General features: G+C 43.0%; 3 protein-coding genes across 13 annotated transcripts in view; 1 reads left to right on the top strand and 2 right to left on the bottom strand.

The window, feature by feature from the left end:
* Positions 1-2822, bottom strand: part of TCFL5 (transcription factor like 5) — a 26400-nt gene extending 23578 nt beyond the window's left edge. Inside the window, exon 1 of one of the 2 annotated variants that reach the window (XM_085846854.1) lies at positions 2211-2822. In XM_085846854.1, the coding sequence (XP_085702980.1) occupies positions 2211-2545 (335 nt within the window). In that variant the 5' untranslated portion in view covers positions 2546-2822. The remainder of the gene's footprint in view (positions 1-2210) is intronic. The other variant, XM_085846853.1, reaches the window with a different exon arrangement.
* A 4101-nt stretch (positions 2823-6923) lies between these two features.
* ZNF706 (zinc finger protein 706) lies at positions 6924-24678 on the bottom strand. 7 transcript variants are annotated; one of them, XR_015049445.1, is made up of 6 exons: positions 24534-24548; positions 24346-24455; positions 17367-17465; positions 12031-12202; positions 7693-8364; positions 6924-7335 (listed from the first exon to the last, which is right to left on the bottom strand). XR_015049445.1 is itself a non-coding variant. In XM_085846872.1 (4 exons), the coding sequence occupies exons 3-4, from the start codon at positions 12163-12165 to the stop codon at positions 8269-8271; spliced, it is 231 nt and encodes a 76-aa protein (XP_085702998.1). In that variant the 5' UTR covers positions 12166-12202; positions 17367-17465; positions 24537-24605; the 3' UTR covers positions 7996-8268. The 7 variants fall into 7 exon arrangements, 6 of the variants coding, with proteins under 6 accessions (XP_085702998.1, XP_085702995.1, XP_085702999.1 ...); XM_085846872.1 differs by lacking the exons at positions 6924-7335; positions 24346-24455 and having other exon boundaries at positions 7996-8364; positions 24537-24605; XM_085846869.1 differs by lacking the exons at positions 6924-7335; positions 17367-17465 and having other exon boundaries at positions 7996-8364; positions 24537-24554.
* Positions 24647-24847, top strand: part of TAF1B (TATA-box binding protein associated factor, RNA polymerase I subunit B) — a 77442-nt gene continuing 77241 nt past the window's right edge. Inside the window, exon 1 of one of the 4 annotated variants that reach the window (XM_085846859.1) lies at positions 24647-24710. The gene's annotated coding sequence lies outside the window, so the exon portion shown is untranslated. Of the gene's footprint in view, positions 24843-24847 lie in introns of all 4 variants that reach the window. The other 3 variants (XM_085846861.1, XM_085846860.1, XM_085846862.1) reach the window with 3 other exon arrangements.

A 24847-nucleotide genomic window follows, 5' to 3' on the forward strand; every position in this document is an offset into this window, starting at 1 on the left:
GGTGTTGGCTCAGTGGTTAGGGTGGTGGCTTGGGATCCTAGGGTCCTGAGATCAAGTCCCGACGGCCGCTAAATTAATACACCAGGGGGTTGACTCAGCCTGTCATCCTTTCGAGGTCGGCGAAATGAGTACCAGTTCCAGTGTGTGTGCTGGTAGAGGGGCACTGCATCAGCGATACAGTCGCGCTTCAAGAAATGATAGCTACCCTGGCAGCTAAGCTGCCATACGACCACCACCAACCCTCGAGTCACTCAAGAGTCAGAAATAGAATGAATCAATAATGGACCCAAATATATTATACACCGTAGCCTTGGCGTTGAAGTCTTTCTGACAGCTGAGCTTGACCCCAGCGAAAGTGAACAGTTAGAACAAACCCCAATTTTCAAGAGACTGTTGTGGTATATTTATGTATAATTCCAGCAATCTCTGTGTGTGTGTCTGTGTGTGTGTGTGTGTGTGTGTGTGTGTGTGTGTGTGTGTGTGTGTGTGTGTGTGTGTGTCTGTGTGTGTGTGTGTGTGTGTGTGTGTGTGTGTGTGTGTGTGTGTGTGTGTGACCGCTGTTTCTCGACAACCTCTGGTCCGATCTCATTGAAACTTGCCAGGTATATTGCTGGGGACCTGAGGATGTGCCTTTTCAAGGTTTGATATTAATCGGACAAGTGCTTCCCAAGTTATGGCCATTTATTTACCAAACCAATGACAGGACACGTTGCTGTGTAGGCGTGGCCGATGGGGAAGAGATTCTCAGCCGCGTTCCCCATTACAGGTTACAACGTACGGACTTCCGGATAGTGTATTCTCATAATTTCTCGATTTCTTATGCGCAGTTATAGATGAACACAATGCCCCAATCCAGTCGTCATTTACGAGAGCGAAGGAATAGACTGTGTGGTTGTTTGAAAGTTTTTTTTTTGCACGTAAGTTTTTTTTTTCTCTTCTCTTCTCTCTGTGTTTTTCCTTGCTATGACATTGCGAAAAGGCAAAACACGTTGGCGCCAATTGAATAATGGGCCATTAAAACTAAATTGCGAATAATTGAAGGTGACAGAGTGAGAAGATGAAGCAGGAGCCAGCTGAGGAGGAGAAGGCTGAATGGTGGGCACAGCGTCACGCTTCAGTCTCACTTGAGCAGTTGTTTTGAAACCGAGCTCACTCATTGCGTTGCCTTCGTAATCCTCGGCTGTGAAATGGTCACCACAAATGACAAGTCTATCCAAAGGGTCCTCTTTACCCGTTTCCTTTGGGGGGGAAATTCGCCCGTTTTGTTTGTACAAATCTTATCCACTGCCGGCGAATGTTTGATTCCTTCGGGAATCGGTGGGAGCGATTACCCGTTTTCCAGCCATTTTCGCAAAACATGACGACACACGTACGAGGCATGATGTACAAATATCCAAATAACTTTGTTCTACAATAATTCAAAATAAAAAAGGATAACATAGACAGTTGCAAGCTCAAAAAAAAGCGAAACAACGGCCCGCTGAACTGGACACTTCTTCAATGAGCGAGTGAGTTTCCGCTTTGTTTTGGAGAACGTGACGTCACCATCCATATATGGGCACGCGGATGTTTTTTTTTCAACAGCCTCGAGAAATAACAACTTCGGAGTTAAATTTCATTAATTTTCCCAATAGGCAACCGCAATAGTTTGCATCGAACTATTTAATGCACATATAATCATATTGATAAATTTTCAGAACATGTTTGGTGACCCGCAACCTGCTCTTTAACGCAACCGATTTTTATTGTGGCGTCAGCCAAGGAAAGTTAATGGGCCGTCTTTCACGAACCAGATGGCCAGGTGCCAGTGATAACTCAAGACACGGTGGGATATTTAACGACCAACGTAGCGATGCTAGCAGATAGTACACCCGGCTTAACGTCCATCCGAGAAACGAGCACTTGGTGATGCAACTGTCTGCTTGTAAAGCACCAATGCAACTGTTTGTCGTCAGATCTGGAAACAAACCCAGATTAGACAACTCAAAGGGAAGTGCGCTTACCTCTGCACAGTCATAGATAACATGCAAGTGCAAGGTTGTTGGTTATTCCTTAACGTTGACTCATTACATACAGCCTGCCATGTACGAGGTCTTCATTACCATGGAAACGCGTCCACCGAAACCTGTGCACCTCAGCAACAAGGAAACGTCATAGCAACGAAGTTCATGAATTCGAATCAAATATTTTTAACGTCACGTCGAACTCACTTGCTGAGATCAGAGATGCCATTAAACGAAGCTACTCGGTTCTCTCTGGTGTCCTGACAACAGCCAGGACTTTCCATGAGCCCATTCTCCTCAAACGGCTTTCCCTCCATGTTGAGACGACGCACCGTGGTCATCTCATGCAGCTCCGCCGGTTCGTCGTCCAGCACCATGATCCTGAGATCGTTCAATTGGGAGGAAGTGCTCACCTGACTTTTACCTGCATCACAAAGCCCATGATGTGCTTGTTGTGCGCGCTTCACCACAGACTCGAGTGAGGCTTGCCGGACAATGGTGGAGTCGACGATCTGTTTTAGCGGACGCTCCGTCTCGCTCATCCTTACAAATATCACCGATGAACCGCTCAAGATGGAGATGCGAACCTTCCTGATTATTCACACGCCGATGGACGACAGTTTGTGCGCATTTCCCCTTTAATAACCTTTCGTCCTTCGATTGCGCCTCGATCGCTGCTGTGCACCTCGTCCACCGCCGGCGATGCTCGTCCTGAAGGTATTCTCGCCGCTATTCTCGGTACTCGCTTCGCCTAACGGTCCGAATAAACGATCTCATCACGTGCCCGTCTCCCTCTCGTGCTGTAACGGACGCGGACAGCGGTCGTCATGGGAACGGCGCGTGCCGAGACATGTTTTAATACGAACCTGAATTCTTCACACAAAATATATATAATTATGAAGCATTGATATTGCTTAAATATAGAATCGAACGGCTCTCACATGGAAACACTGATATCGATCACTCAACCGCAATGACGGTAACAAACATCATTTTCACATCCGAGATGTGCATCTTGTCGTTAATATTCGCCGATATGTACTGTAATAACGCCTTCTCGTTAATAACGTGTCATTTTCACATCCGAAATGTATCTGTTGTGCACACGGGGACTGATTAAATGTTTTCGAAAACGAAAAAGAACGAGGGAAAGAGAACGAGATGTATCGAGGGTTTTCAGCGCTATCCTATAACGCCTTGCGCGCCGCCATGTTGGTTAGATTCACTTCCTTGGCAACGATATAATCAGTATCTCGACAATCTATGGCGTTTATCTCGTTATTGTGACACTGCAATGGAGGTTACGCTCATTATTTGGCATTGTTAGGTCTTGTTGACCTTTTATTGCTTGTTTAGATTGCCAACCAATATGGTGCCCGAGCACTGCATCATGGGTATTGAAGTACCCTTGAAACACTTAACGCCATTCTTATTTTTTTAGCCGCTGTCACCAAGAGAGCTTCTTCTTCTTCTTCTTCTTCTTCTTCTTCTTCTTCTTCTTCTTCTTCTTCTTCTTCTTCTTCTTCTTCTTCTTCTTCTTCTTCTTCTTCTTCTTCTTCTTCTTCCTCCTCCTCCTCCTCCTCCCTCTGCTCTTTCTGTGATTTGTCCCACCAAGGTTTTTACAGGCAAATATCCATCAAAAATCGGGCCACGAGCGACTGTGGGCAGTACATTCAGCCATATTGTCAAAAATTTCCAGCCGGATCCTATGAAAACTGTCAGAGAAGATAGACTTTGAATGAACCCTGGTTGAAAACAATAAAAAAACGAATTTCGTTATATCTCAGAGACTATGAGTCAAATATACATGAAACTGGTAGGGTAGGTTCATAGTATGTCCTAGTTATGTGTGAGAGAACCGTTGGTATGGACCCCTCCGTTGCCCAGCAACAGCCGAAAAACCTCTAAATGTGGGGGTATTTTAACGAAAAAAACAATCTGCAGCATTAACCCTTGAAGCTCGAATCATGAATTTTCTTGTGCTTAATTCTCATCATTCCCCATCAAACGGGCCCATCGCGTCAGGTTCTATTGGGTAGTCGACTACCCATGTCCGCCTACCGGCTTGTCTGTCTGTCTGTCCCGAGCATAGCTACGTGGGTTTTGATCCGATCCTGATAAAATTTTGGTGGGAGGTTTATATCATGATCTTGTTGTTTTCCTGAGAATGGGCTTGATGCACCCATTATGGGCCAAGCCACGCCGAAAAAAACATGTTTTTAGGGGTAGCCGATTTCAATTTACATCTTCTCCGAGGGGGTTTGTCGAATCTGGCAGGGGTTTTGGTATTGGGTTAGCCCAATGGCACCTGCATAGCCCCACGGAGCTCGATTTTTCATTTTCGTCCCAAGGTCAAGGTCAAGGTCACAAGGTCACGAACTTAGAAAATTGTGAATTTTGACATAAAAATCATACGACCGCCCAAACTTTGAGAGCTGGGATGACAATATGTTTTATGCATAATCTTGAGGTCATTTCCCACCTAAAGTCTTGAAACCATTTTGCTCTATCTCGAACACCTTGCCCGTGGCGCCCCCTTCAAGTTTTTTTTTACGCTGATTTCATCAAAGTATGGATAATCCGAGGAGTGCGAAATGCCATATAGCCTATATGACGTTATATTGTTCCTGGAATGTTCCAGAAGAAGTTTTGCACCAAAGGTCATAATTACTGACCTTTGACCTTTAAAGTTCACAAAGGTCAAATTTTCAAAGTTGTGGGAATCGAACCGGGTTTTCGACCTTCTTCGACGAACTAACTCCAATAAGCTATAGCACGTATCCTGTTTCCTTATTTTAATGTCCACAACATTGTTTGGTGACCTTTAAAGGTTATGCAAAGGTCAAATTTTGAAAGTTGTTGAACGAAACCGGGTTTTCGACATTTTGCAGCTAATAACCTGTCACTCGTACCACATCATATTGATCATTTTTATAACTTGGTCAAAAATTATCACATTGTCTCATCCTTGACTTCTGAAACAATCTACATCGTCAAATACCGCTTGTGAACCATTGTCGTCTTCAGACTTGTTTCTAAATTGTCTTCATTTTGTATTCAGGACCCCCTACTCAAAAGGATGTTTGATTTCTGATGTGAATATAAACAGCGTGACCCTTAATGGTGTCCCTTCTCTGCAGGCTCGGCAGAATGTTAGGACTTACATTATTATTGATCAACAGGCTGTTTCAAAAGATACAGTGCACGTGGAAACTCAACACCTCTTGTACAAAAAGATAAATCTAACAAAGTTTTTTTTAGCCGCGTCTCACGTAGCGAACGCTGGCTCTAAGAGAGCTCCGCGTTCTTCTTGTGAAGACAAAACCTTTAGGACACGGCTCTTTTATATACAGGATCTGGATCTCCTTAAATACTAAACACCTCTACACATCCTCGCATTGAGGGTTCCTTTTGAGAGCATCCATCATGAACTTTTAAATATATTCGGGCATTTGCTTTAAAGTTTCAAAAAGTTCACGTTACTATTTTAAGATTATTCCAATTAACGTGTTGTAATGTCATAAATACACTATTTTCTCGTCATGAAGGAGGAGCCTCCATGACGGGTCTCGCTGTTGGCTCTATCAAGGCACATGACGAAATCTCGGAAGTTGTTATTGTGATCAAAATGCTGATGTTTCGACTTTCTGTAATGAATTTTTAGCCACGTCGCGTTGTGAATGCTGGCTCGAAGAGAGCTCCGCGTTCTTCTTCTTCTTCTTGTTGTCTCGTGGAATGATGCAGCTCTTGGACACATTTGTCCTTGTTTATTGATACAAACATGCTCTCTGCAAGTAAGATGAAAGTAAACAAGCAGATTTTAATTTTAAGACAAATACCCTGTATAATGAGTGATTTTTCTTGAAACCCAACTTTACCATTTCACCCTTCACCCCCAAGAACAATACATCACACTTGTACTCTTTAGACAGGCACTGGAAGAGGTGCAGACCATGGTATACCTTGGTCTTAGAAGCTGCCATAAACTTTGATGGGGAGACCATATCACCAGCAAAAAGGCAGTCACCATGTGGGTATTCTTTGTAGAATAGGCATTCCAAACCCACACCGAGTACAAGGGCTTCTCATCATGGTGTACAAAGCTTTCACATGGCATTACATGGAGTAATGCTCACCACTGGCTGGTGCTCCTGCTTCCACCTTGTTGCTTGTGACATTTGAAAACAAGGCATTCCACACAATTGTATTTCAAGGCAAGAAGGAAATTCCCAAGGACTGCCACTCTTACCAGTGACAGGCTCTCCATTTTATAACTTACTTCTGACCTTGTTCCTTTGACTGCTGTCCTCCACTAGCAACCCACACCCCTTAAAGAAACTCTGTTCATCCTCCCAAAGTCAAAGGGTGGTTGCCCAGCTGCATTCATGGATGCCCTTGTGGAATAATCTTCCTGTCTGTTTCATCCTCACTTTAATCATTAAAATGCACTGCCCATCCACACATTCTACATACTGATTCTTTCCCCTTGTTACCTCCACCACTGAAAGTGGAGAGAGGTTATGGTTTCACCACCATCTGAGCAGGATATCTCAAAAAGTTATGGATGGATTCGGATGAAACTTGGCCAGGTTAGGTGTTTGATAAGGACAAATCGAGTGGATTTTGGTGAAGATCTGGATGAAATTTTTTTCTTCCTTTCATTAAGAAATAGGGCCAAGACAATATTACAAAAACGTTATGGATTTTGAGAACTTGCTGATTAGATTTTGGTTAAAGTCCTGACTCTGGATACAGATCTGGTCTATCAATAGGGTACAAAACTTGTCTCCCATCTCCCCACCAAATCTTCAATGGCACAAAAACAAGCAAGATGTACCCCCACCCTTCCAAACCTCAAATATTCCCACGCCACTGTACTGTAACCACTTCCAGTGAATTAACATACATCACCCTTGAAAGTTATGGGAGTACAAGTTTATTTTCAAAGTTAAAATAAATAAATAAATAATATAAAAAAAGAAAAATTTACATGTTCATGCAAGAGCAACTGAGAAGCAAAATTTGTACACCAACATGTTGAGTGGCATGCACAGCATTTCCCACATGACTGAATTTATTTTCAACAAGCAGGCAAGAATAAGCATGAGCATAGGTAGTTAATTTTTTTAAAAGAAAACAACACAAGCAATTGTTCAAAAGGGTCATCTGGAAACAGATTCATTCATTAATGAGCATCATGTGAATGCCGGTTTGCAGAGCAAGGCTGATGAACTTTTTGGTCAAGCAGGAATTTGAAATTTGTTCAGGATGCAGTGATAAGTGATGTACTGTTCAGGAAAGGCACTGTGGTATCATTAATGTCCACCAACTACTGTAAGGCAAGCAGACAGGATACTCAGTTTAACATCTCATACGAGACATTCTCTGATGCAATACCCAGCCTGAAGCATTTATCCACATTTCAAGTTAGGTTGGGGATGAAACAGACTAGCCAGGGTAGGGTGAAGTGCACTACTTGAGAAACTTCGTTGGACACTTGCCGAGATGTATGTCAGTCAGAAATGTGGTGTATAATGCCAGGTGTGAAAATGGAAAAGTTGGAGGAGAAGTGGAAAGTAACTCCAAATAATCTTTACAGCGTGCAGTTCAAAAAAAAAAAAAATTAAAGAGGTGGTCTCGTGTTTCAACCTTTTGACAGTCACTGTAAGAGGTGAAGACCATGGAATACCTTTGTCTCACTAGCTGCCATAAGCTTTCATGGGAAGACCATATCACCATCAAAAGATAGCCACCGTGCAGGTAATAGGCATTCCGAAGCTGCATCGAGTACAAGGGCTTCTCATCATGGTGTATGAGGCTTTCATATGGAGTTCCATGGAATATTTCTCCCCATTCTGGGCTGGTGCGACTGCTTCCACCTGAAGATCGATGCCAAGAGCACTTGCAATTTTAAAAGATATATTAATGAAATAGCACAGGCAAAGCCAAACCTTTGCTCAAATGAGATCAACACAATTCTAGAAAACAAACCTTCGAATGCAAACATACTTTATTAGAAAAACAAACCAACAATGAAAACCTCACAATATTCCATAAAAATTAATATGGGCTGTGACAAAGTTACATTTTTGTTTTCAGAGCAATAAGGCAACAACAAGCCAGAGGGAACCTGGAAGCCAAAGCAAAATTAAAACCCAATTTTAATATCTCATCAGTGGTATCTGCTGCAAAATTAGAAAAGGTGTTGGGCAGAGGGTGTGGGAGGGATTAATCAGTGTCATCAGCAACGTCAAAGATGCAACAGCTAGGCCTGAACCTCAGCTAAATCAGATGGTAGGGGAACCTTCGGATGTTTGCTTTCAAAGTGTTGCCGATAAGTCTTCGGATCTGGCATTTGTGCCTGAAAGGGAGACAGAGCAAGAGAAAGAATGCTTTGATGGGGTTGAAGACATTTAAGAAGGGGGGAGTAGGAGGAGTGAGGTTGCATAAATTGACACAAGAAAAAACATTTTAAAATGTGCAGATGGAAGGGAAACTTATTTTATGAAGCTTCAAAAGAAATTTAAAGGAAAAAAAAGTATTACGTTTGCAAGGTGTGTGTGTGTGTATATGTGTTTTTTGAAGGGGGGGGCAGTCAATTGTTGAGGCTTTAACCACCTATTGTATTCAAACAGCTTTTAGACTTTTTGAACTGTAATAAAGCAGTGGACCACTCTGGGCAAATCCTCAGTGGCTGGTCATTGGTTAGCCTCAGATTGGTGATTGGGGGGGGGAGATTGGGAAGGATAGAAGCAAGGGTGGTTCAGGGAGAGGGGGCTGTGATTGGCCAAGTGTGATGGTCAGTCGGGGCAGGGGTGGTACGAAAATAATGTATCCCTGCCCTTCATATTCCTGCCCTCCACTCCCTCTCCATGCTGAGACAGGTGCTCAAAAGTCCACCTGCCTGCTCCCTTTCAAAGCACTCTCCTGCCGTTCTGCCTCAAATCGGCTCGATAAACAGCAGCCTGGAACTTTCTACCCCATACAATCTCTCCATATGCACAATGGTTTTGTGTGTGGGCCCATAGCAATGGAGCTCGTCTGTCAATTTAGTTTAATCGATTTGTCTGTCTGGGATTCCATGCCCCATCTTGTGCATCAACAGATTAATGAATCATTTCCAAAGAGACCTGGTGAGTCTTGATTCCCATGTCAGCGTTTGAGTTTAATTGGGAACTCTTGAGTATGAATTTGGTGAAAATCCTGAGTTTGATAACCACATGACAGAGCACAAAAAAGGAATGACTATCCATTTGGACATCAATTTGTGCAAATTATTGACCGCTTAAAGCATTACTTCAGGAGTCAGTTTCCGGCTAAATAGCAAATACCATAAGCCCTTGAAGGTAACCTGGCGTTCACCTAACAGTATTTAAAATATGGTCAGTGTAAGCAGAGAGGTTTAAAAGGCACAAGAAACTATAATCAAATTACCTGCCACCATATTGAAATGTAACTCCAGTAACTTGAATGCATGTCAGAGATAACATCAAACATGCCAACATTTTCCAACAAGAAAATATTTTGACATGTAAACCTGCTCGTTATAAAATCTGATCAGAGCTTAGAAAAAGCCGAAACCATCAAGTTAGTCCCACAATGACGGTTACATTTTTGTTTTTGGTAAGGATGTCTAATTTAAATATTGGCCAGACAGACTGGGTATCCTCCATTGTGCAAAGTCTTTCCTTGGCACACCTGAGCTCGTCTACCCACAAAGCTTTCATCTACAACTCAATGGAGTACTGCCTCATCTCTCAGCTTTATGCCGTGGGGAAGAAGAAGAAGGAAAATAAATAAATAAAAATTAAAAGCTTTCAACATCATTAGAATCTCTTGCAATGAAACCGAGTCTATGGGCCTATCACTTCGCCATCACCAGCAGGTCAGGGGTGCATCTTCTTCTGCCATATATCTGCACTTGCAGCCTCTGCCCTCTCCATGCTTTGCCCCCCCCCCCCACCATCTGCAGGTCAGTCCACCAGCAATCCCCTCCGAGTGAAACTGCCTAAATCCAGAACCACTGCTCACCTCCACTCATTTTTTCCTCTTTTTTTTTTCTGCCACCTGTGGAACCACCTACCACACTCTATGCAATCTCATTCTTCCCTCCAGGTCTTCAAAACAGCTGTTAACAACCACCATCTGAAGTAATCCCCATTCAAAATCATATTTTCCGCTCATTAAACCACCCCCCAAATGTTTTTTTTGCTTAAGTATCCCGATTGTCTCTCTCCCTCCATTTGCATTCTTCCTTACCCCTTCATTGTTATCTGCCTTACTCCCTCTGCCTTGCGATTGGTGTTTCCCCTTTTTGTGTCCTAGCTCTTCCACAAGCCTCAAACATGTAAAAAAATTATGATAATAATAATAATAAAATTTTACAGCAAGACCCCGCTTAAAGTCTCCCCGATTAACGTCGTTTCGTGATAGCGTCGTTTGAAATACATCACTGTTTACAGTATAAAACATGTTTTTACAGTGCCCTCAAGTCATTTTATAATGAATATGTAAAGTAGTGGAGTCCAGCTCTCAGGGCAAGATACACTTTTCAGGAATGTTACTTCTGGGATACTTCATGATTGGCTTTCAACAAAAATGCTTAAAAAGGTGCACAAATACATCTAAATAAAGCAAACACATCTCAGCGACATGAAATGAAGAATACAATTTTTTTAAAACCACCGCACCATTTCAGTGACCTACATCCGGCGCTCCATTTTCGTTCATCTGAACACGGCCGACATTAGCTCTGAGATAACAGCGAGTGTTAAATTAACTTTGTTTTTGTTCATTTATTTATGACCCATGGAATGTTTTTCAGATACAGTATGTATTATTTTAGCATCTATATACTGTATATAATCCGTATTATGCTGTCGACAATGCGAATGGAAGTTACAATTACAATTATAATGTCGACAGAACGCACCCCCCCCCCATTAATACATGCAAGTCTGAGAAATTAGACCCTGCTCAACATGGTGTTCTTCTGGAATGCATCCACAACAATAAGTGAGGTATACCTGTATAATAATAAAAATATATAATCAAAAAATAAATAAAAATAAAATAATTAAATATATAAACCCACATTTGTATTTGCGACTTTAGGATTATTTTTGACTGGAATAAGTACATGCAGTTTGGGCAAAATTCTGTTGTGTAGCCCAACTTGGTGGATGTGAAGTCATTTTAGTATAGTCACGTTAAGGATGTCACGTCATGCCATCACCCATGTATGGAACCAGTGGGGAACTGGGTCATGGGTCAGGGTACACCTTCCTGTCTCGGGCCGGCAGAACACAAGATGCAGCTGCCGATGTGGGAAGATGGCTCTGTCTCCATCAATCAGGGATCTGCCAACGCAGGCACCAGCCATCGTGATCGACAGTCATCACAAAATTCCTGGAAAGACTGAGGGCAGTAAGAGGGGGATTTAGAACACCTTGTGCCCTCGTCGAGAGCTTGTGCTCGCTTGGACTGAGCTCACCCTCCTATGCCCTCTCTCCTGCAAGCCTTCGTTCTTTTACACGGCCTTGAAACACTATCCGTTGGTCCAGTTCTATGTGAATGTGAATGCCCAACTGTGTTTGGGCCCTTAGAGGGAGGAAGGGCTTCAGCTTCCATGTTGTGCAAGTCCTTGAGATAATTTTCAGATGCGATTCCCATGTCTGTCATCTCATATGATCAATTTATATTTCATAGGCCTGTGCACATGTCTGCCCACCATCCTGCAAAAAGTTTTGGCTTTATTGAGTATCCCTGGAGAAGAAAAGTAGTTAAAGGGAACAACAAGCATTTAGACATGCTCATTAAATTGCGAAGCACCTCCAGCCGCTCAGGGTGCATCGTGCCAAATTTGGCCATCTTCAAGGCAAACGACCTTGGCATGTGCAATTCCCACAGCGTCGGTTGCTGTTTTGGTTGGGGGGCCATGCAAGTGACAGCATCTTAAAGCACAGGTCTCCATGTAAACTCTTGTAATCAAATCAAGGCACACAAACAAGCAAGCCTGGTAACATACCTTGCACACTGTACACGTATGGACTAATGCAGCCTTGGCAGCTGTCTTTTGATCATGGCCTTGCTGCTTCTTCTTGTCAGCGTGTTTCTTTGCAGACTTCTGCTGAGACTGGATCTTTTGCTGTCCACGTGCCATGATGTTTCCCCCCTCCCCCACAGGTTTTTAAGAAGAACTACAAGGACGGGGGGGGGGGATAAAATGGTGAAAGTTTCAGCTGAGAAACAATTATATATCTACACACACACACACACACACACACACACACACACACACACACACACACACACACACACACACACACACACACACACACACACACACACACACACACACACACACACACACACACACTTGCAGGCTGGAGGTCCGTGGCGAGAATGACCACTAGGTGGGGGAGGTTACGTCGCCTCCCACCAGACTCTCCGGAATTGTAGGCCGTCCCTCTCGGATAATTCCGTGAGACGGCGGGTCGCTTAACCAACCGTGCAACGCCAATATCTCGACCGCGTGGCATAGGGTCTTTTTGTGTAGAACCAATTTACCTAATTAACCATGCGGTGTCGTCTACCGGGGAACCACGCCCTCGACATGTCTTGCTCAAACCGGGTCACTCTACCAACTGCGGTAGAGTTCCAACTACTGACTACCAACTCCGGTTCGGGTGCAGTCGAGCGGAACTGCCAAAGCCGTGCCGGCGAGGATGAGCAGATTAACGGGAACAAAAACCGGCTAAAAAAACTCAGATCCGAACCATGCTGGACCAATGAAAGAAAGGACGGAAACGAACTGGGAACATTTCTACAGTAATTTATTTACAATAAAGAAGACACAGAGCAAGACTTATCGTGGAATATAAAAGCAAGAATTTACAATGTTCAAAAACACTTATACAGTTTCTACTTACAAGACGGGCCCACACACAGATGATTTATTAAAAGACCCCCGCAGCCAGAGAGGGAGAGATGAGCTGGGGGTCGCAGTTCGCTTGGGTACCTGCACGTTGAAGGGAGGGGGTGCTCCGTGGTGCGGCACCTGCTAATGGTCGTGCGGCTCGGCCCACAGTCACACGCGTGGGGCTCGTGCCTGTGGAGGAACCCGAGTGGAGCATTGAGTCCCAGGGCAGAGATCAGGGTCGCGGACTGGACCCAGGAAATCTCCAACGAATGCCAGCCAAATGCAGAACTCTACTCGAACGCCCCAGACTCCAGCTCAAACCGGACGCACACCAACCAACTCAACTCCTCCAAAAAAAACTTACACTCTGAGGATCGCGTCGTATTTTTATGGACCTCCCCGAACGGGGCGGGGGCTCGGTGAAACAGACGTCACCGTCCGCCGAGGGTCTTCATGGGGTCCAACCTTTCTGGGCGGGGCCTCTGCCAAACCGGGAGGCCTGCCCCACCCCTCCACGCGTGTGGACTCATCAAGAGGAAGATCCAACATTGAAAAGGAACGTTTGTAGAAGCGCAAAGGAACAGCGGACTGGACGTTTTTACTCCGTATGCTGTGGCCAGCGAGACGAGGGTTGCAAGCGCTGGAAGGTACCGTGGTTGGTTGTTGGATGGTGCGCTGGAAGGTACCGTGGTTGGTTGTTGGATGGTCCATTGGATGGTCCATTGGATGTAATAACCTACCTAAAAGGACATCGCAACGCACACCTTTGATTCGCCCACTAGACAAAAGGAAGGAACCCGTCTCACATGTACTTAACGGAATAACTGACTCTTGGGACATCTGTATGTTTGAATGCATATGGTTTCCAGATCGGTCACAATATATACACAGGGTGTCCCAAAAGTCACCTTGGGATTTAGAAATTAAATAACATTTCTGTTTTTTAATAATTTGTTTTTCTTTTCTTTTCAGAATTTAGATTAACATTTGGAAATCACACATGAAAAAATTCACAACTGACAAAAGAACCAAAACAGTGGAATTTTATTTTAAATATCATCGATCAATTATTCTCACCCAAAGAGCATGGACACCAAATAATTTCGCGAAATTCAGAAATTTCTTGCCCATCACGGTCTCCTGATTTGACGCCTCCCGATTATTTTCTTTGGGGTTTACCTAAAGGAGCGTGTACATACATCAATAAGCCCCATACAATTCAGCAGCTCAAGGACAACATCTGTGCAGAACTTCGAGGGTTGCAGCCAGAGTTATTGTCCGCTGTTATGGAAAATGCTGTCGAAAGAGCCCATCTCTGCAAAGCCGAAAATGGAGGACATTGAAGCTGCATCATTTTTCATAAATAGAGCAAATATATCTCCATTTTGTAAATTTTCTTTTGGTATAAAAGTAATCACAAATTATTCAAAAAACAGAAACGTTATTTAATTTCTAAATCCCGAGGTGACTTTTGGGACACTCTGTGTATGTATGTATGTATACATACTGTATATTTGAGAAAATATATGAAGATAAAATATGGTAGATCACTGGGACGAAAGTTTTAAAAGTCTAACGTTTCAAGCTCTCAAGTCCATTATTAACCTCTGCCATCGAATAGGGATGGAGGTTACTGTTTTCACCCCTTTCTGTTTGTTTGTTACTTACGAAATCTAAAGATTTCGTAAGTATATTGATGACTTCCGTTTGTTTGTTTGTAGGCACGATAACTCGAGAACGGAAGAAGCTACCAATGTCAAATTACACCACGTGATTCAGGAGGGTGATGGCTAGTGCTGATTAGATTTTGGTCAAAAATCGGTCAAAGGTCAAGGTCACAGTGAGGTCAAATATTCGATTTTTGATGGTTTGGTACAGATAACTCGAAAACGGAAGAAGCTACCAATGTCAAATTACACCACGTGATTGAGGAGGGTGATGGCTAGTGCTGATTAGATTTTGGTCAAAATCGGTCAAAGGTCAAGGTCACAGTGAGGTCAAACATACAAAACATTCGATTTTTGATGGTTTGGTACAGAATCATTGTAGAAACTTCTGGTTTGCGTCGCTACCTTCTCGAGAGAGCTTTTATTTGACAAGGTCAGAGGTCAAGTTGACGATTTCGTAAGTACCAGTCTATGACTGCTTGTTTGTTTGTTTGTGAACAGTATTACGGAAAAACTCCGACGGATTTCGACGAAAATTGGTGGGGGGGGGGGTGAGGTCTGGTCCAAGGATCATGCCATTAGATTTTGGACTTGGTCCAAAATCCAATATGGCCGCTATGGCAGCCAATTTGAAAAAATATTTGAATTTTTTTGTTTTTGCATTTCTACATGTTTTAAGTGATTTCCAACCCCCCCCCCCAAAAAAAAATTGTTAGAGAAAAAATATTTTTTGCAACTTTTTTTTTTTCAACAAAATTTCGATTTCCTTTTTTTTGCATTTCTCCATGTTATAAGTGATTTCCACAAAAAAAAAAAACATGCCAAAATTATAATTGCGGCTGATTTTGGAACTTCAGGTGGATATACCCATGTAAAATCAATTTCTGTCTCAAGGAATCTAGTTATGACGAATGAATTGAGTATGTAAAAGTTAAAAGTTAAAGGGAAAGTTGCAAACTATAACTCTGTGAGCACTGTTGACGTCAAATTGAATGAATAGGATATCAGGTTCACTTGAGTGACCTAGCAGTATTGGCGGCGGAGGTTTTGCACTCTACCAAGTGCTCCCCCTCTAGTTAACCTCCGCCATCGAAGATGGATGGAGGTTACTGTTTTCACCCCTGACTGTTTGTTTGTTTGTTTGTTTGTGAACAGTATACGGAAAAACTCCTGGACGGATTTCGAGGAAACTTGGTGGGGGGATTAGGTTTGGTCCAAGGATCATGCCACTAGATTTTGGACTTGTTCCAAAGTCCAATATGGCCGCTATTGCAGCCATTTTGAAAAAAATATTTGAATTTTTGTTTTTGCATTTCTACACGTTTTAAGTGATTTCCAACCCAAAAAAAAAATTTGTTAGAGAAAAAAAAAAAAAAAATTTTGCAACTTTAAAAAAAAAAAAAAATCGAATTTATTTGAAAAATACGTTTGAATTTTTTTTTGCATTTCTACATGTTTTAAGTGATTTCCAAACCTCCCCCCCCAAAAAAATTTGTTGGAGAGAAAAAAAAACAAATTTTGCAACTTTTTTTTCAAAAAAATTTCGATTTTTTTTTTGCCATTTCTACATGCGTGTCGATCTAGTTTATTCAATCGTGGTTCAGTCGAGTCTGATCCATTTTGACCTACAATGAATGGGATATCAGGTTCACTTAATGACCCAGCAGTATTGGTGGCAGAGGTTTTGCACTCTACAGAGTGCTCCCCCTCTGGTCTTATGCTGTGGTGCATTTTAAATTATAAGCAGTCGGTATGTTTTTGCTTCATGCACATAACCCAGGTTATTATTTTTATTTTTTGCCTATACACCGCCAAAATAAAATGTGTCAGAACAACGCATTGCATGCTTGGACCAAGATCACCCGCAGGGTGGGTACTCTGCTTTGTATCACAAAAGGTCATCTGCACTGAACTAGCACACACCTCTCCACACCATGGATGAAACATTGTTTTGAAATATAAACAAAATGTGACTTTGTACTCCAGCAATTTGTAGCTTTGCACTTTGGAACAAGAGAAAGTCCAAAAAAAAAAGATAATAATTTTACAAAAAAAGTCACCATTTTATACTCAGGGAATTTGGAAGTTTTCATGTTAAATTGACGAAGACAATTTTTACAAGACAGTCCTCAATTTCAACTTTATGGTAAAAAAGCACTCACACCCCCAACTGAGATGTAGTACCTCAAAATGGACTTGGAAAAGTAGGTTAAATGCACAACAGATATTTACTTTTCCTACTTAGGCTCCACCTCAGCATTCCAAGTGTGTGCTCACTCAAATATGGACAAGTTATGAAATATGGAAACCAAAAACACTCCCCCCCCCACCCTCCCAAAATACTAATTATCAGCCCCTAAAAATTTTTCAAAGAACTTAAGCAAATGTCAACATGCCTTTAGGTCATCAACAATGACAGCTTAAAAAATAAAAAATAAAAAAAAAGATGAGGATGTAAAAACAAGGAAAGACTTGCCATTCCTGCAAAATTCAGATTATTACTAATCTTCAGACAGTTGTTTCCCCAAAAGGGAGAAAAAAAAAATCATAAAAAATAAAAAATAAGAAGAATGCCAAGTATTGGCCCCTCTAAACAACATTGTGTGATGGATTTGAGACAGTACAATGTGGAATTCCCAAACCCCAATTGGGTTCTGATCAATTACTTTAGACATGGTAACATTGCACCATGAACCTCACTTATTCTGGAGCCGTGTTGGTGGACATGGTCACTTTTGTTGCAACATGTCTTCCTTACCCAACCTATCCACCCACCTTCTTAGCAGATCTGCTGATTTCACGTGCGAATCGCTGGTGTGCTGTGATAATCGACCCACTTTCACAAACACTTCACAAGCAGCCCTTTTCCTGCATCTGAGGTCATTTTGCAAACGTGTTTAGCAGTCAAACCAAACGATGATCCAATATGTGAAACAGAAAAAGTAAAGGCGAATCAATTTCCTCGTTTCAAGATATATGAAAATGAATGAAAAAGTAGAAACTCATTTTCACACTAAATATCTCCAATTTTCAAGAGAATTTTTACCCTCGCTGAAGGAGAGGGTATTTCATTTGGGTTAATTTGTCTGCACAGAACTTTTGTGTTTTTCTCTGCCACCGCTTATCAGATTGAGACAAAATTTTCACCATAGGAGCGACGACTTAAGTAGAACGTTTTAAAGACAATTATGATGTCATAAGTCATGTAGTGTGGCAGCCATGCTGGAAAACAGAAAAAAAACTTTGGACCTCTATCTGAAACTGCATCAAGGAAAAAAAAATTGAAACTTGAGACATAGCAAGTACTCATGGGGAATAAGAGTGATTTATTATGATGTCATAGGTGCCTGTGATAACGTCCTAAACGGACATGTTGAACGCTACATCTGATCAGTATGAAAATTTGAGGGTTATCTTGGGATAAGTCCACAGAAAGAAAGAAAGGGGAAAAAGAAAAAAAAGCAACATTTTTTTTTCACATTGATCATGTGATGCGATTCAGCAACCATATTTTAAAAAGTTAAAAAATGAAAAAAAATCCTTCAAAAATCTTCTCTGAAGTGGCTTAACAGATTGAGGCGAAACTTTACACGCATGACCACCTATCTATGAGGAACAAAAGGTTCACAGATGTCAGATCACATGGTTTGGCAGCCATATTGGATTTACCCTAAAAACCTATAAAAATGTTCGAGAATGGCTGGACAAAGGGAAAAATTCACACAAATGTTGAAGCCATGGGTGTACAAATTTGTTGAGGAATAATTGATAGGTAACATGGTTTGGTAGCCATATTGAAGAAAAATATTAAACAATGTTCTGTGGAACTGCTGAATCAATCAACGTGAAACTTCAGAATATTTGATCGAGTAATGATGGGGAATACATTTTAAATTTCACCTTGATTGGACACATGGTCTGGCAGGCAGAATTATTTAATTTGTTTGATCTGGGTTAGTTTTGATTATTTTTTGAATTAGGCTCACTTGGCTGTGCCTGGATGGGTTTGAGGGTCGAGTAGTCAGCTGAAATGTGAATCCTATCCAGGTTCCTCCTGACGACTTCATCTTTGCTTTTTTGGGTTCCTTCTGATTACTCCAATGCAGGACTGTACCTATTTGGTGTTCCATTTGAATTGAAAATAAAAAAATGTCAGGGGTCAGGTGTCTGATCAAAGCAGGACATATTGGTACCTGGTTATCACTACCACCAGTTATAAAGTGGCAATTCTAATTATGTCTCTTCTTACGTAACATCAGTACACAAAATAAGTCCTGGCGAGGATCTGCAATCTCTGATCGCTCTGGATTTTTTTTTTGTTGTTGTGGTCATTTAAGATACAACGAGGCATTCCTTCCCATGCCTTAACTGATGAGTTTAATCAAAAGACTACATGTTACACTTCACAAATGTCTATCTGGGAGTGTCAACGAGGGTGTAAAATGAAGGGAAACACACAAAAAGATATTTTATAGCACCGAGTTGTCATGGCTGTTTGTATGCTCCTTCAGTGTATTTTTCTATTGTAGGGGGAAAATATTGTTGTGGATTTTCGCCCGTCCGGCGTGCGGGCGACCGCCTTTAGCTCAATTGTGGCCGCGCACGCCCACCGAACGAGCAATCTAGTCGCAGCTTTCGAATAAACGCCGAAACCCAGCTACGGGTGTTTTTAACCACACCATAAACCAGCCAACTCTTCTGTCCACGCGCTACAGGGTCGATCGCTGAATTGTCGATGTACCTAATTATTCGCGCAGACAGAAATGCCGGGAGTTTACACCTCAACGGAGCCTGCATGAAAACGAGCCGCTTTAAGCAGCTCGTTCTGTTTGAGATTGCCGAGCGGTTTTAAATCGCCAAGCCCCGTCGGACCAGATGTACGTTTTATCGGCTTATAATCAGCCAGCTAATTATTCCGAACGCAATTATGGCAGTCAATGGAGGAAGGGACGCAATGAGCAGGTGACATTCACAAATGGGGAACATTTATTTGCACACATAAGCAATGCAATGAATGGGGATAGGGGAGAAGACACGAGTAAAAACCTACAGCCGATGTCTATTTATGTACATGCACTTAATCAGTTGTACTTGGTAGACAAGGCGCCACAGACTTTCATGCAAACCCCAAGAAAGAAAGAACTGGGCTCGTAAGCCTTTAATGTTCCTCGGAGCTGGGACGACCGAAGGAGCTCCGAGAGGCCGGGCAGGTTACCTCGTCGCCCTTGTGGCGACTTGATGGGTCTTTTGTTCATGGGGGGCCCTCAGTATGTCTCTGTTCACCGGGGGGTGTCACCAAACGCGTCAGTCGCTTAAGCGGCTCGAGCAGCTTGGCGGGCGGCCCTCCTCGGTCGCTTTGTCTTCCCCGCGGCCTGGTCGATCGGGCCTGGCCGACGATGATTCAGAGGAGCGAACGGGCCTTGCTCTTCTAGAGTTGATGCTCTTTAAGAGCCCGCACACTCCTCAGCATCGCTCGACCGACTCGGGGCCCGATCGCTCAGACCGTTACGTAGCTTGCTGGCGACGTCTCTCCGGCCAGTGACTTCTCCCGACTCAAACTCAACTGCCGGCTTCTCCCGTCTCCAGACTCCGCTGCTGACTCCAACGGCCCAGCCCAACTCTTCTCTCAACCCCACTCGACTGCCTCCACCGACCAACAACCAACTGGACTCCCCAACTCGACTCCCTCCACCGACCAACAACGCTCTCGGCGTTGAAACGCACCTTTTTATAGCCCGGAGGGGAGGGTCGCTTTGGGCTTCATCGCCCAAAATCAGCACCCTCCCCCTTTTCACCTTTGAACTTTCACCCCCGGCTAGCTCCGCCCCTTTCACCATTCTGATCCGATCTCGCCGTCAGATGCGGCCGTGGTTGAGATCACTTTTACAACGTGGCCGTGTTTGAGATCACTTTGCCGCTGTTGAGGATGCCATCGTGTTTGTTTGTGGAGATGTTGTTTGTGGAGATGATGTTGTTGGTGAAAAGATGGCGGTGTTGTGGAGATGCTGGTGAGGAGAAGTTAGTTTGTTTGTTGAGATGTTGTTTGTGGAGATGATGGTGAGAAGTTCGTCTGTTTGTGGAGATTGGTGTTGAGGAGATGTTGGCGGTTGTGGAGAAGGTGGTGAGGAGATGTTGGCGGTTGTGGAGAAGGTGGTGAGGAGATGATTGTTTAAAATTAAAGACAGAAAAGAATAACACTACCTCAAGATTCACAGCCCGGCACACAAATAAATCCCATTATACATCGGTGGGGAAATTTAACCTGGACACACACTTACCGAAATAACTGACCTTCGGGGAACCTGAATGGTGATCTGTGAATTTCCACAACCGTAACAATTTATATGAGGCCCCGTGAGGAGTGATGTAAACGACATTTTTTAATGATATGATGATGATAAGGTAAGGGTTAAAATAGTGCTATATGGCATTAACTCCAAAAATGGCCGAAGTGTCCCTTACATCACTCCTCCTCGCGGTACCTCATATACATATATATATACCTCATATATGGTGCGGTTGCAAGGAGTTGAGGTGGGGAAGGTGGATGGGTTTAAATACTTGGGATCAACTGTCCAAAGTAACAGAGAGTGTGGGAGAGAAGTGAAAAAGAGAGTGCAGGCAGGATGGAGTGGGTGGAGAAGAGTTGCAGGAGTGATTTGTGACAGAAGGGTAGCTGCAAGAGTGAAGGGGAAAGTATATAAGACGGTAGTGAGACCAGCTATGTTGTATGGTTTGGAGGCGGTGGCACTAACAAAAAGACAGGAAGCGGAGCTGGAGGTGGCAGAGTTAAAGATGCTGCGATTCTCGTTGGGAGTGACGAGGATGGACAGGATAAGGAATGAGTATATTAGAGGGACAGCGCAGGGAGGACGGTTTGGAGACAAAGTGAGAGAGGCGAGATTGAGATGGTTTGGGCATGTGCTCAGGAGGGAAGCGGAGTATTATCAGGAGAAGGATGTTGAAGATGGAGCCGCCAGGCAGGAGAAGAAGGGGAAGGCCAAAGAAGAAGTTCATGGATACGGTGAGGGCGGACATGCGGGTGGTTGGAGTGTCAATGGAAGATGTGGAGGATAGAGCGAAATGGAGACGGTTGATCCGCTGTGGCGACCCCTAACGGGAGCGAGCCGAAAGAAGAAGAAGAAGATATCTATATATATATACATACATGCTCCTTCCATGTCATAAAATCTAAAGGGTTTCTGCTGTCATAGAATAATAAATGTTTCTATTAGAACTGCTGCACTCAGCTCCCATTCCTGAATGTTCTTCCTCAATTCCAGAGAAACAGGCATCTTTATGTTGAAACGACATGGATTTTTGTTCCAAGTAAATAGATCAACTTCTCAACGGTACCATTTTTAGTATTCTACGACATCAGGAACCACAATATACATTTAAGCTCGAGACTCCGCTTCTCCCGCAGTCCTGGGAAAAACGGGCTTTTAAAACAGGTATCTTCGTAATTAAATGGCATTGTTGTTCCAACTAAATGGATCATTAGCTTTCCAAACAAGACTCGGTATTTATTCAAATTTTCTGAAATACTAAAAACAAACAAAAAGTCTGTCAGTTTTACATCTCCTCACAAACCACGAGTCACAAAGTTGAAAATCCCACATTAACTACCACGGAGCTGGCAGTGCAGGGTCAAAAAATATATCTATAAATAAAAAATTAAAATAAACTAGAGTAATTTGACTGCGCGCAGTCGACGGGTATGCCTCCGCTCTCCCGCACAAACACTTGAGTATAGACATATTTGACCCTTGACCTTTATCATATCTGGCCCAAAATCTAATGAGTTAATTGCCCTGTCTAACTTTACCTTTGTACCAAGTTTGATGAAATTCTGTCCAATATTTGAGTTAGGGTGTAAACAGTAAAATTTCAGTTTGACCTTGACCTTTATCACATCTGGCCCAAAATCGAATCACTTAATTGCCCCGTCTTACTTTACCTTTTTACCAAGTTTGATGAACTTCTACAATTTGCTTCTCGAGTTATCACGTAAATGAAAATCTGGACGGACGGACAACCCGGAAACATAATGCCTCCGGCACCAATAAAAACATCTTCGATTTTCGTAAATAGCAAACACTGGTCCATGGTCCGTGAATTAGAATAAGGTCCTTCCCCCCTTTCCAGTGACCTTTTGTTGAAAGTTCAAGTATGGTAACTACCGTTGATTGTACTACTCGTCCACGCCATGTTGTAGATTGTAGAACATCAGGCCAGGTTTAATCTTCATCGAGGTGTGCTCTGTGTTCGATGAGCAACTCAAACGCCTTCCCCCGATCTAAAGGAGCACGCCCGACTGACGGCCTTGCCCTGGGATTCAAACAGTACGTATACAAAGTACCCAGTACGTCTCCCTCACCATAATCCGTACTAAAACAAAACAGCACAGTTCACAAGAAAATGGAAGACTCTTAGGTCCTCAAATTCAATCTATCTATAATTCCAGCAGTGTGTGTGTGTGTGTGTGTGTGTGTGTGTGTGTGTGTGTGTGTGTGTGTGTGTGTGTGTGTCCGCTGTTTCACTACAACCACTGGTCTGATCTAATTGAAACTTGCCAGGTATATTGCTGGGGACCTGAGTGTGTGCCTTTTCAAGGTTTAATATTAATCAGACAAGTACTTCCCAAGTTATGGCCATTTATTTACCAACCAATGACATGACACGTGGCTGCGTCGGCCGGTGCTCGGCCGGCCGGCGATGACGTCAGGGGCCGTGCCGGTTACATGGCAGCGAAAGTCATGGCAAGCAAAGACAGGGAGGTAAACTTGATTATAATTAACTGTGTGTGGAAGTGTGGTTTCCGCGAGAACGCGAGAGCGAAGGAACGGCCTGTGTGGTTGTCGTTTCTGGCTCGCAGCTTGAAAGTTTTTCTGTTTTTTTTGCACGAACGTTTTTTTTTTTCTATTTTTTTTTTCCTTGCGATGACATTGCGAAAAGGCAAAATACGTTGGCGCTAATTGAATAATCGTAACTGCGATATGCGAACTTCCGGACAGTGACGACGTACTGTATTCTTTCTTTCTTTCTCGATTTCTGTACTTTCTCGATTTTCTTAAACACAATGCCCCAATCCAGTCGTCGGTTACGACAGGGAAGGAACGGCCTGTGTGGTTGTTTCTGGCAAGCGGTTTTAAAGTACTGTATATGTATTTATTTATTTTTTGCACGTACTATCACGCACGTACGGGCATGTGAGAGCGAAGGAACGGCCTGTGTGGTTGTTTCTGGCAAGCGGTTTTAAAGTACTGTATATGTATTTATTTATTTTTTGCACGTACTATCACGCACGTACGGGCATGTGAGAGCGAAGGAACGGCCTGTGTGGTTGTTGTTTCTGGCACGCGGTTTGAAAGTTTATTTATTTATTTTTTGCATGTACGGCCACGCACGTACGGGCATGTGAGAGCGAAGGAACGGCCTGTGTGGTTGTTGTTTCTGGCACGCGGTTTGAAAGTTTTTTTTTTTTTTGGTTTGCACGTACGGCCACGCACGTACGGGCATGCACTGGTATTTAAAAATTAATTAAATTCCATTTCCAACCAGAAACATCGCAGCTCATTCACATCGTCCAAGCCGCGAGTTTTCGTCAGAAAGAAACCGACTTGGAAAATAAGATAACGAATTCATGACGTCAAAGCAAAATGACACGAGAGAAGATGAAAGACGTGTTTAACAAACTCGAATCCGTTCACATCCTCCCGAGACCGATGAGGAGAGAGCTGTGGGACCTTACCCGAACAACAAGCAGAGCGATGAACCACCCGCCGACCAATATACAAGCACACCAACGGGACAAGGATCAGGTGGGGTCGTGTGAATTGGGAACCAAGTAACTAAGAACAACTAAAACAAACAAACAAAAATTTTTTTTTATACAATATACTACCCATAAAAAAAAAAATCAAAACGTTTTACACTCACAACCTGAATCAAAAGACAACAGCAACGTGATCCCTTTTTTGCTTGAAGCTTATTATCCAATCAGCACGAACCATTTCCACTGCCCAATGGGAGAGAAGATTGCAAGCAGTTCGCTGCCCAATGGGAGAGAAGATTGCAAGCAGTTTTACGGAGTACAAACGGCCTCGGGGCCGATATGTAGGCATGCAAATAGTTTTCTTTCTGGTCAATACTGTACTGTAGCAGGGGGAGATTGCAAGCAGTTTTTGATAGTCTGAATGACCTGGGGAGTTGGGGCGGTGTATGTCATATTGTTGAGCGCGTCGGTCGGTGTG

Source organism: Eptatretus burgeri, chromosome 11, assembly GCF_056783735.1.
Source record: "Eptatretus burgeri isolate ZD-2024b chromosome 11, Ebu_testis_v1, whole genome shotgun sequence".
NCBI classification, from domain to species: domain Eukaryota; kingdom Metazoa; phylum Chordata; class Myxini; order Myxiniformes; family Myxinidae; genus Eptatretus; species Eptatretus burgeri.